We start from the raw sequence: 17,692 nt of genomic DNA on the forward strand, positions 1-17,692 counted from the left end.
TATTGGGATTTTGAAACTTTCCATTATCCTTTTGCTTGAAATGGTTGAACAAGAGAGTGTAGTGACTTCTCTGTTTGACTGCGATAACTTTATCAGTGCTATTTCAATGGACTTCATTACCTATTACTATATACTATATCCTTGTCCACAGTACTTTTCTGCATATATGCAGTATGACTGTATGTTCCTGTGATGTCACGTCACATGGCATAGACACTAGCTAGTTACATTCATGTGGTACTTTGTAGTTCGTAATTTCTTTATCCTTTTGAAAGGAAGAAGACAAATGATTTACTTGTAAGAATTGATAAATTCTCAAGGATGTCGATTTCAATCTTTGTATCATTTTATTATCACTGAAAATTTGACTGGGAGGTTGGGGAGTGTAAAGTGTGTAATTGATCACATTCGACTTAATGGAGCACACAATGCTGCTCAAATAGGATTATAATTTTTGTAATTGACTGTTTCAATTCGGATGATTGTATTTCGTGCTGGGTTCAATAGGCACTTGAGCATGAGTCACAGTAGGAAATTGTAAAAAAGAATCTTGGGTTGGAAAGCAGATCGTGCGAAGAGTAAACCATAGAACATCTTTGTACATTTCCCTTTTCATTGACTTTTTTTGGTTTGAATAAAAATTGATGAATACAACTATGAAAAAGAAAACAATAGCTTCTGTTTCTTTCCGAAGGCCCAACCAATACAATCTTGGCAAATTTTCCCAGCACCTTGACATTTGCAGGTACTCCATTGTTTCCAATGTTTTTTTATCTCTTGCTTGAAATCAATGATTAGAGCTTAATGAATTTTTGTTTTAGTCAGATCTCTCCTTAGTATGTTTAGTCCTGAAACTTGCAGAAATGGTGAACTTGCCAAGAGATATCTTATCAGACATCCTGATCCGGTTGCCTGTGAAGTCTATTGCACGATTCAGGTGCGTAAACAATGAGTGGCTCAATTTATTGAAAAGCTCTGAATTTCTTAAAACACAATACCAGCATGCTGTTGAAATGGACAAATTTAGTATCATGCTCCCCAGTAATGGTTATATAGATACCTTAAGTTACGATCCATTTTCCTCTACATGCGAGGAATCTAGTCATGACATACGCCTAGTTGAATCTACCGAGAGGGGAATTGAGTTTCTTGGATGCTGTAATGGCTTGGTTTTGTTAAAGCATGTTAATAAGTTTCACTCGTGTGTTCTTATGTTATGGAACCCATGTTCTAACGAATGTAAGAGAGTACCAAATCCCCCTGGTGCATCAAAGGATCGAAGTAGGATGTATGTAGAATATGGACTTGCATATGATTACCAAATTGAAGATTTTAAAGTGGTATGTTTAGCGGAGTCTCTTAACAATAATTGGTGTAAGGTTCATGTTTATACGCTTAAATCAAATTCATGGAGAAGAGTTCATGGTGTCAAGATGGATGATTTTTCTGATAGGGTGTTTTCTATGGCTCGTCTGCCTGTTAATGGATCTCTTCATTGGATAATAAATGAAGAAGGGACTGAATTCAGAAATGACCGTTTTATTCTTTGTTTTGATATTGAGAAAGAGAAGCTTGATAAGATGCCACTGGATATCCTTGATGATGCTGCCGAACCATTTTTATGTGTATTATGTGGATCACTTTGCTTGTTTTGTTATGATTCTAAGGTTATAAGTGTGTGGGTGTCAAAGGACAACGGAGTGATGAAATCATGGGCCAAACTATTCACCATTGAGTTAGAAAAACATTTTGGGGAAGTTTACAATTATATACCCTTGCAGTCGTTAAAGAATGGAAAAATCTTGTTAGGGTTAAACCTGGGTGATTATTTATTGCATATGGTTATATATGACCCAAAACAAGACTTATTTCTGGATATCCATCAAGTCCCGGTGGTTTCCTCTCTCAGAGTAGCTGTATATATGGAGAGGCTAATTTCGCTTGACACGGGTATATATCTAGGGCCAGCACAATGGAAAGCCTCCCACAAAGAAGATGAGGCTAACTATAAAGATGATGCCGATGTTGATGATGTTGACGACCATGACAGTGATACAGGAGATGGTGACAGTGATGGTGATTAAGAAGAAGATATTGGGAAGGAAGAGAAGAAAAATCTGTCATTGATGTTTAATCAATTTAGTAAGTTGGGGTGTTCTTATATGGTCTTTGTAGTAGCAAAGATTCGTGTCTTGTTCTTGCTTTTCAGTTTCCTACATTTCATTAGATGTTTTCTCTGCTGAAAATGCTTGCATTTTGTAGCTTTCTGTCTTAAAGTTTTGTGAAATCTGTTGGCCAATTTTTTTCAGTCTGCGATTGTAAGTTTTGCTAATTTGCATAGACCAATCATGTGTGACTATTATGATCTAATGAATCTATTTTTTCTTATGAAACGTTAATCTGTTTTCTTCTGACGAATTTGTCAAATATACATTCATTTTGTAGCTCTTTGTTATTTCAAAGAATTTGTTGTAATCTCTTCCTGCAACTTCCTTGTAAAGGTGATAGTATATATTATATGTGTTTTTTAATTCGTATATGTAATCCCAAATGTATGTGAATTTTGACTACTTAACTGATTTGGTCGGAATTTTGGACGGCTCGGACATATTTCCAAAAACTGGAATATTGGGGCATATCCCCACAATGACAGCCGGTTTTGGTGCATATCCCCAATATTCCCTAAAAAGTTTAGAGGATCAAGCAAATGGATGTTTCTTTTGCACCCCAATCAAGCTACTTCTGGTCTACTATGTCTTCCTGTTGAATACATATGTGCCATTGAGAAGTTTCCTGCGAGATACTAAAAGTCCTAAATTAATGGTTGTCCGCACCATTAAATTTTTGTCAAGAAAAATATTTACATGTCGAACATCCTAATCTAAGTGAACATACAAATAATTTGGACTGCTCATCAAATTTTATTGAAAGTACAAGTAATTATTCAAAAAATTATAAAGCAGAAATCTGAATGATCGAAATTCAAAAATATTTATTAAATCATATACATCTTGACTTTCAAAAATATTAATTAATTTTTTTTTCTTTTTCCCGTAGTCTTTGAGGGTGGTATAAATTTTTTATATCCTCTCCTTTTTTTATCAATAAAATCTCTCTCTTCACCGATCAAAAATAAATAAACAAATAAATAAATAAACATAAAATTATTAGTACACATAAATTAATATTCGTCTTCACAAGCAAATTTTAGTACTGACTTGATTTCTTGTTTTCTACCGTTAGAGTTAGAGTCCTGGATATATAATATGTTGCCCATCCTTTATTTTATATCAGTTTCACTTTAATTTTTGCTTCCCTTGTTTAAGGGAGCTATGAGGTAACACTCGAAAGCAAATACAACAAATAGTTGAAAATATTCTCATCAGACGTAATGAGAATATTCTTATAAGATGTACACTAATCTCTGCAGTCCGAAGTCTATTTCTCAAAATAAATTCACTCCAGTAAAATTAGTAAAAATTTCATGGATAGAGCTGAGCTGAGTATTAATTAGTTAGTTAGTTTTCTCCACTATCTCAATTATTTCTCATTACAGAGAGACATTACTGCTATCTACTTATAACCGAGTTTTGTTCTCACAACTTGGTAATGCGCAACTACATTTACAGCCAAATTCTTAGTATGAAAGTAGCAACATTTATGTAGTATTAGTGTAGATAAAGTATCTATCTCAGTGTTTACTTGATACCGCTACTTATTTTCAACTGCCCAAAACATGCATAAAATGTTACATGATATACAAGCTAATTTAGTGTGATTAGATTGGTTATAATTGTTTGTAAGAAAACCCAATTAAATTTAATGGAAATGAAACCACGTCACACTAACCTAACAGAACAGTAACGGTTTCTTCCGGATTTCTGTTTGATGGGGTGAAGTACCACTCAAAATTTGTGGAAATTGAATTATTGTCCTTACTTTTGATAGGTCTTCACAAATTTTCTTGCACACTATGTAGGTACACGAAATAGGAACACCACGTATCACACCAAGAAGAGTTAGGGAATCTTAGTCAAAGATCCTCGTCAGTGACCTGTCAAATCAGTCAGTATCAGAAGGCGAAGTACAATTCCAAGCGCGAGAAAGCTCCCCGCCCCGAACTAAAGTAGGAGGACTATCAGGGTATTAAGGCAGAGCCACAAAGAGTTTACTTGGAGAAGAAGGCAAGACGCGAGGTAGATAAATTATCAAGAAAGAAATAGGGCACGTGTCCCGACAAGACCATATGAAGTCAGCGAAAGGTGAGGGGAAACTTGATGAAATATGCTTCAAGCGAAGTATAAAGTAACCTCGGCGAAATATTGTGGGTTGTATACCATTAGGGTTGTTGGGGGCTATAAATAGACACCTTGGGGCAATGTAAAGGGGGAGATCTTTTGGAGAGGGAAAGGTCTAGAATATGAGATATAGAATTAGGGTTTCCTTGTAATTCATAGGCTGAGAGAAGGGATTAGGGTTTCCTGGTAACTCACGAGTGTAACTTGTATTTCACTTGAGATTAATAAATAAACATAAGTTCTTGTGTTTATCATGTCTTAGATCTTACTTACTTTTCATTTGGGTGTGTTGCTGGATTTCCAGTAATCACATTTTGGCGCCCAGAAACAGGGATCTTAGATTGGGGGTCAATCATCATCTAAGAGTTAGAAGAAATTTGAGATTGTGAAAATAGGAGATCTAGATAATTAGGGTTGTAAAAAGTTCAGTTGATATTGAAATAAGGATAGGTTGATGGCTAGAACATCAGATCGAGCAGCGCATGTGATAGCAATAAGGAAAAGCAAACGATTGGCATATAAGATGGGAAGGATGGAACGGGCCGGAGCATCAGTTGTGGGAGACAGATGAGAAGAGAACCAGCGACAGACGAAAGAAGATGGCCTCAAGGAAGGTTCAGTACACACGTCCGATACAGACACCGTTGTCGAGGAGGAGATGACTCGTGAGGAGATGGAAGAAAATATCGGAGAAGAAAACATGACGTTGGACCAATTAAGGGAGACGCTTCACCGTGAACGAGAACGGGACCGGGACATTGCGGAATAACAGGTGCAGTTGGTAAGGAATAATGCTAGATTGAGGCAACAAAACCGGAAACTTAATGAAAACGTGGAGATGAATGCCATACACTCGCAAGGAAACACTGTATCTTCGGAGGAAGATGAACTACAGAGAAGGATATATGACCACGAGGAAGATGGAGGAGGACGAAGAATGGATGCCGACGAATAAAGAGACTTGAGAAGAGCACTGGAGATCTCACAATGGGAAGATCATAGGCGAAGACGTGAGGAGGAACAGAGGCAGGAGGACAAACTGCAACGTCAGGCGAACCTTATCTGAGATGAGGAGCAAAGACGACAACCAGGCGAAGGGAAGCTTAGCGTGAAGAGAGGCCGTCACCATGAGGAGGATGGAGGAAACTTGAACCAAGAAGTTCTAAACGAGCTGAGAGACATGAGGGATTTAATAAATAACTCACGAAGAGGTAGAAGAGTGCAGTTAGCAGAAGAGATAAAGGAAGCAGATAAATCGTCATTCACCTATGAGATCATGCATGCGGACATCCCGGAGAAATGCGCCTGCAAGCATATTCAGTGGATCGGAAAGTGCAGTGCAACACTTGAAGCAATATACCCTTTCGATGATGCAATGGGGACGAAATGACGCAGTACTTTGTCGATATTTCCCTACGAGCTTAGCAGGGGAGGCATTAGCCTGGTTTGGTGGACTCCCGGAAAAGTCAATATCATCATTCAAAGATTTGCAGAAGATATTCTTGACGACGTATATAAGCAACAACTTATTGAGGCCAGGGATAAAGACTTTGTTCAATCTGAGGAGAAGGCCAACGGAAAGCTTGCGAGGGTTGGTCACGAGATGGAGAACAATGTGTAGCGAGTTAGCAGGGAGAGTTGATGAACGAACTTCATATTAGCCTTCGTGAATGCTTTGGTCCCAACAAACCTGCTGTACACACAGATATTCATTATTCGAAACTCGATAACGATGAATGAGATGAGGGAGTACCAGGAGGAATACATAGCGTTGGAGGAAAAGTAGAGGCAGGTCAGCGAAATGACATTGGCCCCAGCGAAAGAAGGGAATTCTAGGATATTACCAAGGACGGTGCACGCATTAGAGGATGAACCTAGACGAGGAAAGGGAAAACCAACAGTTCCAATCCCAACAAAGCTTGTATCCGTCTCGAGTGGAGATCATGAGTGGATTGATCAACAAAGGTATGAGGAGTCAAAACGAAGAAATCATGAGTCACCGAAGCTACAATACGGGATACCAACCTAGGAATAATCAGGGACCCAGATACGGGGAATGGAGGCCCAATGGACCAATCTTCGAAGATGCGAAACTCCCACGACTTAACACAACTGTAGAAAAAGTGTGGGAGGCAATAGTGCTAACGGAGGAAATCCCGCCCCCACCAAATTTCGGAAGAGAGCCTCCACAAGGATTTCGAATTCATGAGTTCTGTAAGTATCATCGCTTCCATAGGAACCAAACAGGTGATTGCAGGAACGTTCGGAGAATTATACTTCGCTTGATAGACTGAGGGAAACTCGCGCATTTCCTAGAGAGCTATGTGCCACCACCGCCACCTCGTGAGAATCAACCAATATACCAGATCGAGATAGACCGAGGAAAACAGCAATTATACTGTAATTCGATAATTCATGCGGCAAAAAGTCTCAAAGACTTTCATGACAATGTGCTTAAAAGAGTTCACGAAAGGGATTTCGAGGGAAATGAAATATTCAGCGTCATGACGAAAGAGCCATTAGAGGAATGACATAAGAGGGAGATAACCTTCTCAGCGAAGGATGCACCTGATGGGGAAATTTCGCACACAAATCCTTTGGTCATGACCTTGGGATTCAGAAAATATTTCAGATGGGAGGAAGAGCAAGCTGAGAAAAGGAAAATTTAGGCAATAGACATAATGTTAGTTGATACCGGGAGTTCAGTCGATATCCTCTTTTACCATACCTTCAGGACCATTGGATACATGGACTCGGATCTTGTACCTTCTACATATAACATATATGGGTTCAATGGGGTAGCGTCCAAGACGAAAGGGGAACTGACCGTGAAGATTTTCGCTGGCGAACTAGAGACGAAGGTCACAGTCTGTGTCGTAGATGTCAATTCTCCCTACAATGCTCTCACAGGGCGGCCTTGGATACATGGAACAAAATGAATCGCGTCAACATATCACCAGGCGATACGGTTCCTAATGCCAAGTGGAATCAGCGAGATAAGATAAGATCTGAAAGATGCAAAAGACTGTATAACAAAACAAGTGCATAACTACGAGGAGAAGTTAAGAAAGAAGATGGAACAAAGGAAGAAAGCCAGCGAAGAAAGAAGATCCGAACAACTGATGGTATTTATGATAGAATCTAACAAATAATTGAGTGGAATGCAAGAGGATTAGGAGGAAACCAAAGAAGCAAAAACTCATATCGAGGAAGATAATAAAGTAACTCCATAGGAAGGAGGCCACGTCAATCTAAAACAAGGTGGAAAGGACAAGAAGGGGAAGGTGGATGAAGGAAAAAAAATGACAAAGAATAAAAAGGAAACTCCCACGATAAAGGAGAAACAAACTCCACGAGAAGGAGGGAAGGTGAACCGGTCAAGAAGAAAAAAGGCACAGGGACAAGAGGCAGAGGAAAGCGTTGAAATGCAAAATTCACAGAGTAAATTGAAAGAAAGTCGCGAAGAGGAGGAGATGGCCCGGTTAAAGAAGGAACTTTACCAGGAGAGGCGAAGGAAAGAGGATCTGGTCAGGGAGCGAATAAGGTTAGAAAGGCAAAACGAAAAGATGATTATCAGAAATAATCATTTGAAAATGAAGCAAGCAGAGAGAGATATGCAGGAGGAGAGATATGATGTGGGAGAAGCACGAACTAAAGAAAGACATTATGTGCAAAAACGAGAAGGCCTGGGGTGATGTGAGAAAAAGGAGTGAGAAGATTTGAAGAAGGCCATAGAAAGCAGTAGAAGATAATTCAGAGAAAGGGAATATCGGATGCAACAATCAATAGCAGTTACTCGAGGAAGAAACAATATCCCCAAGGAAAGGAGAGAAAGTGGTTTGCAAATGGTAAACAAATGCTCAAGGAATGAACCGTGCAAGCCATAGATAGCAGCGTTATTCTCATTAAGGCAGAAAGAGAATGAGAGCTTGCAAAGTCTAGTCGCGAGATGGGAAGCAGTATGCAAAGAATTGAAGGGAAGGATCTCAGAAGAGGAGTTGGTGCGATCATTCATCTATGCTTTATCAACCAGACAACCGTTATTCTCCGCACTATTCAAGATAAGAAATAAAGTACGAATGAAGGAGTTGAAAAACTACCAAGCCGAGCACATTTGTATGGAAGAAGAATAGGAAAGGTGCAGCGAGATAAGATAAATGTATTCACTTTATTTTGATGATGAAAATGAAATGATCGATGTACTCAATTTTCAAAAGGATAACAATAAAAATTTGATGAAATTTTGATGAATCAAATATTCGCCGAGTAACCAAAGACAGTAAGATCTCAAGATTAGGAGGCAAATAATGAATATGAAATAAACAGTTTCTAGGGAAACTCAAAACCTTCGCCTAGGAGGGATGGGAGCCCGTGGCATGCACCCTAGTTCGCATAAAAATGCAAGAGGTAAGACCAAACGCATGTCATGGACAATTCTCTTGCAGAAAGCTAGGGGAAATGATAAGACCTATCCGTTGAGGGTCCCTTTTATGATGGCCTTCGGTAAGAGGTGAAGAAATATGACCAAGGAGCCGACGTATTCGGTTGATCTGCGGGTGCCTGGGACGTCTGGAGCGTTACCGGCCATGTCTGTCTGGCAAGTTTTTGCTACGATGCACTTGATCCCAAAGAAACCCCACTTAGGGTGTGACTTCGTAACTCTGAGCCTTATCGGCGAAGAGGACAAGAAGTCACGAAAACAACTGAATGTCGTAATAACCAGATGGGAGGATACCAACATGCATGTTAGGGTTAACCTCCTTTAAGGGGCACTCTGGGGGAATATAAAGGGATGGCACCCTCCAGATTAGGGAGTTGTGTGACCAAAAAAGACGGCAATGTCATGGGGATGCTATTCATGGGAATAGATAGGCCTGTTATATTGTCGTGAAAAGAAAACTTAGCAAAGATGTTAAGGCGAGTTTGATGGATTGCTATTCGCAAAAATAGCAAGCGCCTGAAACTTCACCGAAATAATACCTTTAAAAACAGGGTGAGGCGCAATAAGACCTTAATTAGGAGGCGCATTAAGACCTCATAAACAAAGAAACCAAGGAGATAAGCAAGAAATAGACACAACTACTAAAACATCAAAGTTGTAAAGAGCATTCTCAGAACCATCTCGTCTTGATCGGATAATCCCAACAAAAACAAGAGGAAAGTGTATACTTTTATATTTTTTGTTCTTTTGGCATTATCCTCACGAGACTTCAAAGCGCTTAAGATACAATCTAAGGATACAAGAAGGAACCTGAGGTAAAAAACTAAGATCGAGCGCATACTTTAGCAACTGATTCTCATCGCTCTTTTAAATTAGCATTCTTACTCTCGCCGAAAAGCAAAAGGCAACAGGAATGAGTGAAGAACGAAAGCCGGAACTAAGGGTGATTTGAAAGGTGAAGGCAGAAACGAAGATGAAAACTCGCAAAAGAATAAAAGGCAAGTATATACTTAAAGGCTTCACTATTCTTTTGAGAGTTTCCATGGTCAGTATATACTTGAGGAAAATGGTGGAAATCAAATAAGCATACGCTTAATAAAACAAAATCATAAATCATAAAATGCGATGATTCCCAAAATAAAGTGTTTTCCCCCCAAGATTGGGAGCGCCCATAAAAGAACTAGTTATAAAACACTAATCTGAGATGAGAGAAGACAAAACTAAAGATACTACTGAGGAATGGCACTACCAATGGTGGTTGTCTCAGGAATCTTGCCGCCTACCCCGGTGAGGCTAGTAGAAGTTCCCTTGGACTCCTCGTTGTCCTTCACGGTGTCAGCCTTTGGTTCCTCGTCGTCAGAGATGCTTCCTCGTTGGTAGGATCAACAATTTCATCTTGAGGCTTTTCATCATCAGAAAAAACCTCCAAAGGGAAAGAAGGAGGAGGAATGCCATGTTCAACGCAGTAGTCATTAAAGAGTGGAACCAAATAACTCTAAGTGTTCTTGCGGGCCGTCTTGGCTACCTTCTTGGAAGAATCGATGATCTCGTCCATATTATCATTTAAGTTCTCAACCTCCTCATTAAGACAAGAAACGTCACCACGAGGTTCATCTCTCTCCTGGGTGATACGAAGGACCTGACTGTTATAACGCTCATCCGATTCTACGAAGGCAAGAAAAACTACATTAGAAACAAGGAAGTAAGCCGGGTCAAACAAGATAATAATACACCTAAAAACTACCTTCCACCTGAAGGATAGTAGTATTTAAAGTACTCTGAACCTCAGAGTATAGATGATCGATCCTGGCGACTTCGAAGTTGGACTCCTCAAGTTGAACGCATAACTCATGATACATTCTATCCCAACCTTCACCATGAGGGGATTTCAAAGTGTTCTTGTCAGACTAAATGACGAGAGCGCCTTTTCCGCGAAGACTTGCATGCTTGATCGGAGGAGAGGATTTCGCAGGCTTTGGACGAGAGTAAGTGGCTAACTTAGCTTGCAAGAGTTCCACCTTTTTCTTCAAACAACCAATCTCCTCGTTAGACCGTCCACAGTGCTCCAAGACCTACAAAGAATAACTGTGAGCTCGGTTTTGCTTTTGATCACTCGATCGTCATCTTCTTCCAGTTTCTCATAGTTGGCTATCGACAAAGAATGGAGGTTCCGCGAGGTAGTAAGGGAATTAGAGACCCGTTGAAACTCTAACTTAAGGCGCAGGTTGTCATTGTGGAGATGGTGGTTCAGTTCCTCATTACGGGAGCATTCAACTGACAGAAGGTCCACTTGCAAACAAAGAGTCTCGGCCTTTTCATTAAGGATGGAGTTCTCAGAAACATAAATATCATTTTGAGTTGTAAGGTTCACCATCTCAGCGCGAATATCTTCCAGCGAGGAGGAAGCTTTGTTGGAGATCATTTGACGTTGCATGCATCGAGATTGACGAAACATAAAATAAAAAAAATAATGGAAGCAAAAGCAAGAACAATAGAGGGATATCCATGAAAAAAGAAATTACTCAGAAGCTTCTCTATATTTTGGCTTTGTTTGAAGGAATGATCTCTTTCTTTCTGAAGGTTCTCCGATAAAGCTTTGATTTTAGCCCCATCCTTCCTAGCCATCTCGCGAACAAGACGAATTTCCACGAGGGTGGCCATGTGACGGTAGAATTCCTGCGAAGCGAAACTTAAACTCAGAAGATAGATCTCGGAGCCGAAAAGGAAAAATAGTAGAGAAGGCACAAAGAAATTACCTGGTTCATCAAGGCAGAGTGTTGCTGGAGAGATAGATTCATTGAAGCACTCAAAAGCACACTGTATTATCAATAATGAGGAACTGATCGTAGCGGGTTGTTTTACCGGCTTCATTCTCTTGACACGTAGGAGCTTTGGGGAATATAAACTGAAGGTCATCCGCGGAGTGTTTCTGGCATCATCGACACCTAATTTTATATCAATGTTTATGCTTTCTTTGCTATTTTTCTTGTGAAATACGTATTTTATGTTTGCTTATGAGTTATTAGGTGCAATGAACTCATTTGGAACAAAAGAAGAAGAAATGTTGCTTAAAGGGACAAAAGATGCAAAGGCTTTTGGAGGCGAAATTATTTCTCATTATTTACTTTTATTTCTTAATCTCTGTCTGAAAAGCATGACAACTTTAATGATGATTAGACATTAAAGAGAAGAGGTGAATTTGAGAAATAAGAGGTGGCTGTTGTTGAAAGAGAAAGCACTCATTTGGAGCCAGAAGGGAAAATAAGTCAATTCACAGGCGAGTGGTAGCTGGATCTATGCGGCGAAGAAGGGGAAGAATGAACCGTCAATTCTGCGCAACTGACAGGCCAAACAAATGGGGTTACCAATTCAGGGTATCCCTAATCCTAAGAGTGGTTGTACATAGCTGACCTAGTGGGGTGCATTTTATCCTCAAGGGGTGTAATCATCTATCTTTACTCTTATACCCTAACTCGATTCTTCTTACTCAAAGTTCACCTGAAAATTAGAAGAAGAAAGCAGCACTGCTGCTGTTTACCAGATCTGAAAATCAACACAGGGATTTGAAGCCGAGGATTGATAAGAGAAAAGGTTTAAACTTGATTCGAGTTTGGTTTGATTGGGAGAACTGAAGATGGAGATTAATTAAAGAAATTTCTTGCAGTTCGATTGATTGCTACATGAATATTTAGGGTATGAAACTCTGTAACTGAAGGTGAAAGCTTCGATTCGAGAAATGGAGGAAACTCAGTGGAATCTGATGTACTGGTGATGAAATGGGTTGTCAATAGAGCTGATTGAGGCTGAGGAGAAGGTGAACTGAATCTGGGTAGATGAATGTCTAGGTATAAGATTATGGAGTTGATGATGCTGGTGTTTCAGGTGTTGGTTTAGGGTGTTATTGAATTAAAGATGTTAGAAGCTAATGGAAGAGATGGCCTGAGCCTAGTGGGTGTTGCTTCCATGGCAGTGAGATGAAACTGAGACTGCAATAAATTGCAATTGCAGGTATCGAAACGGGTTTGCTGAATGCTGGGAAATTACAGGGAGTGATTTAGTTGCAACTAGACGGGATTTGTTGGTGATCATACTGTTGGCAGCTTTTGGTTGAAATAAGCTGCAAGAGAGAGTGAATGATGGTGCTGAGATACACCATAAGAAACAAGATAAGAAGTGAGGTTGCAGGTTATGCTAGGAGTGAATTATGGATGCGTGTTTGATGTTGTTGGTTCGAGAGTGAGCTGCAGTTGCAGTTAAACTGGAGTTATTGCATTTATAAATGTATAAGCTATTCCAGGTGCATTGGTTTGAGTATGATGTTGCAAATAAGCTGGAGAGAATTTGAGACAAGGAAGTGCAGGTGCTAGTGCAACTGAAGTGCAATGAAATGGTGTCGTGTAGCTACGATTAGCTAAGAATGGTGTTGCAGGAATGAATGGAAAGAGCCATGTGCAGTTGAAATGAAGTTTGAGCTAAATTACAAATAGTGAGCTACGGAAGAAGTTATGCTGCAACTGAGAAGAAAACTGAAGCTGGCAGTGATGCACAATCATTGTGCATCACAACATGGCTGGAAATCTGGCAGTGATGCACAATCATTGTGCACCATAAATGCTGAGCAGAAGAAGCTGTGATGCACAATCATTGTGCATCAGCAGGCTCAGGCCACTGCGATGGCCTTGGCCAATACCAACCAAGACTAGTCAGATGCTGACTAGAACTGACTCAGACCTGACTCATCTGACCAGGTTTGACTGAGTTGACCCGTTCCGACTCGTTAACCCAGCCGATTTGACTCGTTGACCGGTGATCGGGCGTACTTTGCCGGTCACCTGAGCTGTTTTCCGGCGACGATTTTGGACATATTTTCTACATGGGTTCTTCTCACATATGGGCTTGGTGGACATCTTGCTATTGGACTTTGGGCTTTTGAAGACTTGACCTAATTTTGGAAGGGAGAAAAGATACAAAAAGAAAAGTTTTCTACAACTTTAGATGACGTATTAATCTTGGAGCTTTGGAGATATCTACAACTATGGTTTGCTTTCGTTTTTATTTTTCATCTTCTTCAACTATTTTATGATTATGATTATGATGAACTCAATTATGATGAGTAACTAAACTCAATCTTTGGTTATGGGATAAAGTTGATTTCTCAAGCATGTTATGTGATTTAATGAATTAGTTTTGTCTCAATATTTTATTATTTATGATTCATGGTTAATATTGATTTATGATTTGAATGCTAGCTTGGTTGAGTCCGGAATCAATCCGATTTTTATTCATCTCTATTGCTAGATTAAGGTTTTCAATACGAAATAGTTATTTATCCCTGATTCTAAGTAGCATAGTGCCATTATTATTTGTAGTGATACATATTTTTAATTGCATATGAATCATAACCTTTGTTAAAACGAATTAGTGCTTTTACACATTTTGTTTGCATTGATTAGTCTTATTTCATAGAACTTATTGCTCTTAGGGAGTTAAACTTAATTTTGCTTTTACACTTTAGGTTGCTTTCTAGGTAGATTTCACAATAGCATCTTTTAATGTTGTTTCTGATAAAAACGGGAAATTAAACGGGACACTGTTGCGATCAAGATATCCTAGAACTTCTAATAGATGAGACATTAAATTTCAATTCTAATCATTGATGAAAATTCATGTTTGTGAATGATACTATCCCATGACCAATATCTTCTCCTTATTGATTATTCAATTTATTTTAATTCTTTCGTTTACTTCTATTTCTTTGTTTATTTAGATAAAAAAAAAAACCCCCCTTTTGGTTACTAAGAAACTGAAAATGGATAACAACAAAAGCCTCTTTGTGGGAACGAACTCTTTCTTATCGCATACTATGTTTATTTCTAGTTGAGTGAGGAATTGAATTATATTTGCAAGGCTGACAACCGGTCAAATTTTGGCACCGCTATCGGGGAGGCATACGACTAGTTATTAAGTTTTCAGTTTGTTGTCAACGTTTCTGCTTCCATTCTTGTTTTCAGTTTGTTGTCATCATTTTTGTTTTTTCATATTTGCTTTTGATTTTTGTGTTATTTATAACTTGTTTGTGAGAATTGTTTTCAGGTGCCTAATCACTGGCTTCTAAGGATTGGAACTATCCAAGGTGCGGGATATCAACTCGTAGATGCACAATACTCCAACCAAGTCAAGACACGGCGGGAGAACAGGAGCTAGAAGTGGAAGAAGAGTTACAACTAGGAGAATAACAAGGGGTTCCATTTGTAGAAGAATCACTAGTTGAACAAGAAGAAGAAGCAATGGGTGATGCAAATCGTACACTCAAGGACTTGGCTTCACATAGGCTTGATGCACAATCGTGGCGTATTGAGACAAACTCAACCTTCGAGATCAAGCTGGGGTTGCTTAGAGAGTTTCCAAAGTTTCATGGCATGGTGAATGAAGATCCAAACAAGCATCTTATGGAATTAATTACCATTTTTAAGGCTATTCTACCAGCGGAGATCGAGGCCGATGATGCAATGTTGAAGGTTTTTCCATTTTCTATGATGGATAGCACTGAGGATTGGTTGTACTCTTTGCCATACGGAAGCGTCACTACATGGAACGGGTTGAAGAAACACTTTCTAGAGAGGTATTTTCCTGCGTCAAAGGCTACTCAAATTCGCAAAGAGATATGTGGGATAAAGCAAAACATAGGAGAATATTTGTATGAATGTTGGGAGCAGTACAAGAGATTGGTGGCAAGCTGTCCACATCATCAATTCAGCAATGCTATGATAATCCAATACTTCTACGAAGGTCTCCAATCTAGTGATAGATATCTTCTTGATGCTGCGGGTGGTGGTGCACTAGTGAACAAGACGGTGGATGAAGCTACCACGTTGATTGAAAGCATGGCTGCGAACTCGCAACAATTTTATACAAGAGGTGAACCAATGGTTAGGCGAGTGCATGAAGTTACAGAGTCGTCATCACACCGTGATCAGAGAATGGATAACATGGAGCAAATGATGCAAAAGATGGCTGTCGTTATTTTACCTTCATATGGTGAAGAGTTGGAGCAAGCTAGTGCGGTCTTTCCAAATCAACAAAGACGGTATGATCCCTACTCCAACACTTACAATCCGGGATGGAGAGATCACCCCAACTTTATCTATGCAAACAAGCAAGGCGCGGTTCAACAACCAACTTTCAACCGTTCGAGTGGATTTCAACCACAACAACAACAATTCCAGCCGCAACCTCAACAATTTCAGCAACCACAACAATCGATGCAAAGTCAAGGTTCCGATGTTGATACAAAGCTTCAAACTTTTATGCAAGGCATTTCTACCATGTTTAAGGAAAGTCAACAAGAAACAAAGAGTGCTATCAAGGAGTTGCAGACACAAATGGGCTCCATGGCGGTTGATATAAACAAGTTGAAGGCACAAAATAGTGGGAAACTCCCTTCTCAACCTATCAACCCAAAATAGGGTGTCAATGCTATTACGTTGAGAAGTGGTACACAACTTGTGCAACCCGAAGTTACTGATTCGGGCAAGGTGGAAAAACCAAAGGAACTTGTTTTGGAGGAAAAGAGGGATGAAATTCCCCAAACTCCCGAGGTCCCTATTCCTAACTCTAAAACTCCGATTTGTACTTATGTTCCTCCTTTACCTTTCCTCGCAGGTTTGCAAAATCCAAGATGTAGGAACTAGAAAAGGATATTTTAGATGTTCTAAATAAGATTCATGTGAACGTACCGCTCATTGATGCTATCAAGAAAATGCCAAAGTATGCAAAGGTGTTGAAGGACTTGTTTACCAATAAGAGAAGGCTCAAAGATAATGAAATACTAAGTGTGGGGGAGAATGCTTCGGCAATCTTGCAACACAAACTCCCACTGAAGTGTAAGGATCCCGTTAGCTTTTACATTCCCGTCACAATTGGTAACACCACTTTTAACAAAGATATGTTGGATTTAGGTGCATCCGTAAATGTTATGCCTGCATCTATGTACAATTCACTTGAGTTAGGTCCTCTTAAAAAGGCTAGAATTGTATTGCAATTAGCCGATCGTTCTAATGTCTACCCAATGGGTATTGTTGAGGATGTTCTTGTGCAGGTTAATCAATTAGTATTTCCAGCTGACTTTTACGTGTTATATATGGATGAAGGTTCACCGGACTCGTCTCTTCCATTGCTACTTGGCGTCCCTTCATGAAAACGGCGAAAACCATTATTGATGTGGATAAGGGAACGCTAACTATGGATTTTGATGGAGAAATAATACGTTTCAACATTTTCAAGATGATGAGATATCCTAGCGGTGTCTACTCTTGTTTCTCCATTGATGTTATGGATACCTTGGCACAACAAGTGTTTGAATTGAATGGTGAAGATGCTTTAGAAACTGTTTTGACTACATCCATGGATAATGGTGTAGAGTGTGTTAATGAAGTCAATGAATCCCTTGGTGATCTTAATTCACTACAAGGATGCACGGAAACTCATAATATCTATTTTATTTCTTTACCTTGCATTGATGAAAAGATTGTAACTTCAATTGTGAAATCTCCAAAGTTAGAATTGAAACCTCTTCCCGATCACCTAAAGTACTTGTACTTGGGTGAAAAGGAAGATTTACCCGTGATTTTTTCTAACAAGCTTAGTGAATTACATGAGAAAGAACTTCTAAGGGTGATAAGGAAGTACAAGACGGTCATATGATGGACAATTGCCGATATCAAGGGTATAAGCCCTGCCGTTTGTATGCACAAGATTCGTTTGGAGGACGATGCAAATCCTACAAGGGAAGCGCAACGTTGTTTGATCCCTCCCATGATGGAAGTTGTGAAAAAGGAGATACTCAAGATTTTGGACGTGGGTGTTATATACCCCATATCCGATAGTAAGTGGGTGAGTCCGGCACAAGTAGTACCAAAGAAATCAGGTGTGACGGTGGTAGAAAATGATAAGA

At 39.5% G+C, this 17,692-nt stretch overlaps 1 protein-coding gene across 1 annotated transcript; it reads left to right on the top strand.

Annotated features, from left to right (window-relative positions):
- The first annotated feature begins 863 nt into the window (after window positions 1-863).
- Window positions 864-2,084, top strand: LOC113316347 (F-box/kelch-repeat protein At3g23880-like). The gene has a single exon (XM_026564547.1). It carries the CDS (start codon window positions 864-866, stop codon window positions 2,082-2,084), a length of 1,221 nt encoding a protein of 406 aa, XP_026420332.1.
- Window positions 2,085-17,692: the final 15,608 nt, after the last annotated feature.

This window comes from Papaver somniferum, chromosome 10 (assembly GCF_003573695.1).
Source record: "Papaver somniferum cultivar HN1 chromosome 10, ASM357369v1, whole genome shotgun sequence".
In the NCBI taxonomy this organism is placed as follows: Eukaryota; Viridiplantae; Streptophyta; class Magnoliopsida; order Ranunculales; family Papaveraceae; genus Papaver; species Papaver somniferum.

What these genes read in the sequence shown, in the direction of transcription:
- LOC113316347 (XM_026564547.1), top strand. Translation starts at nt 864, where the DNA reads ATGGTGAACTTGCCAAGAGATATCTTATCAGACATCCTGATCCGGTTG.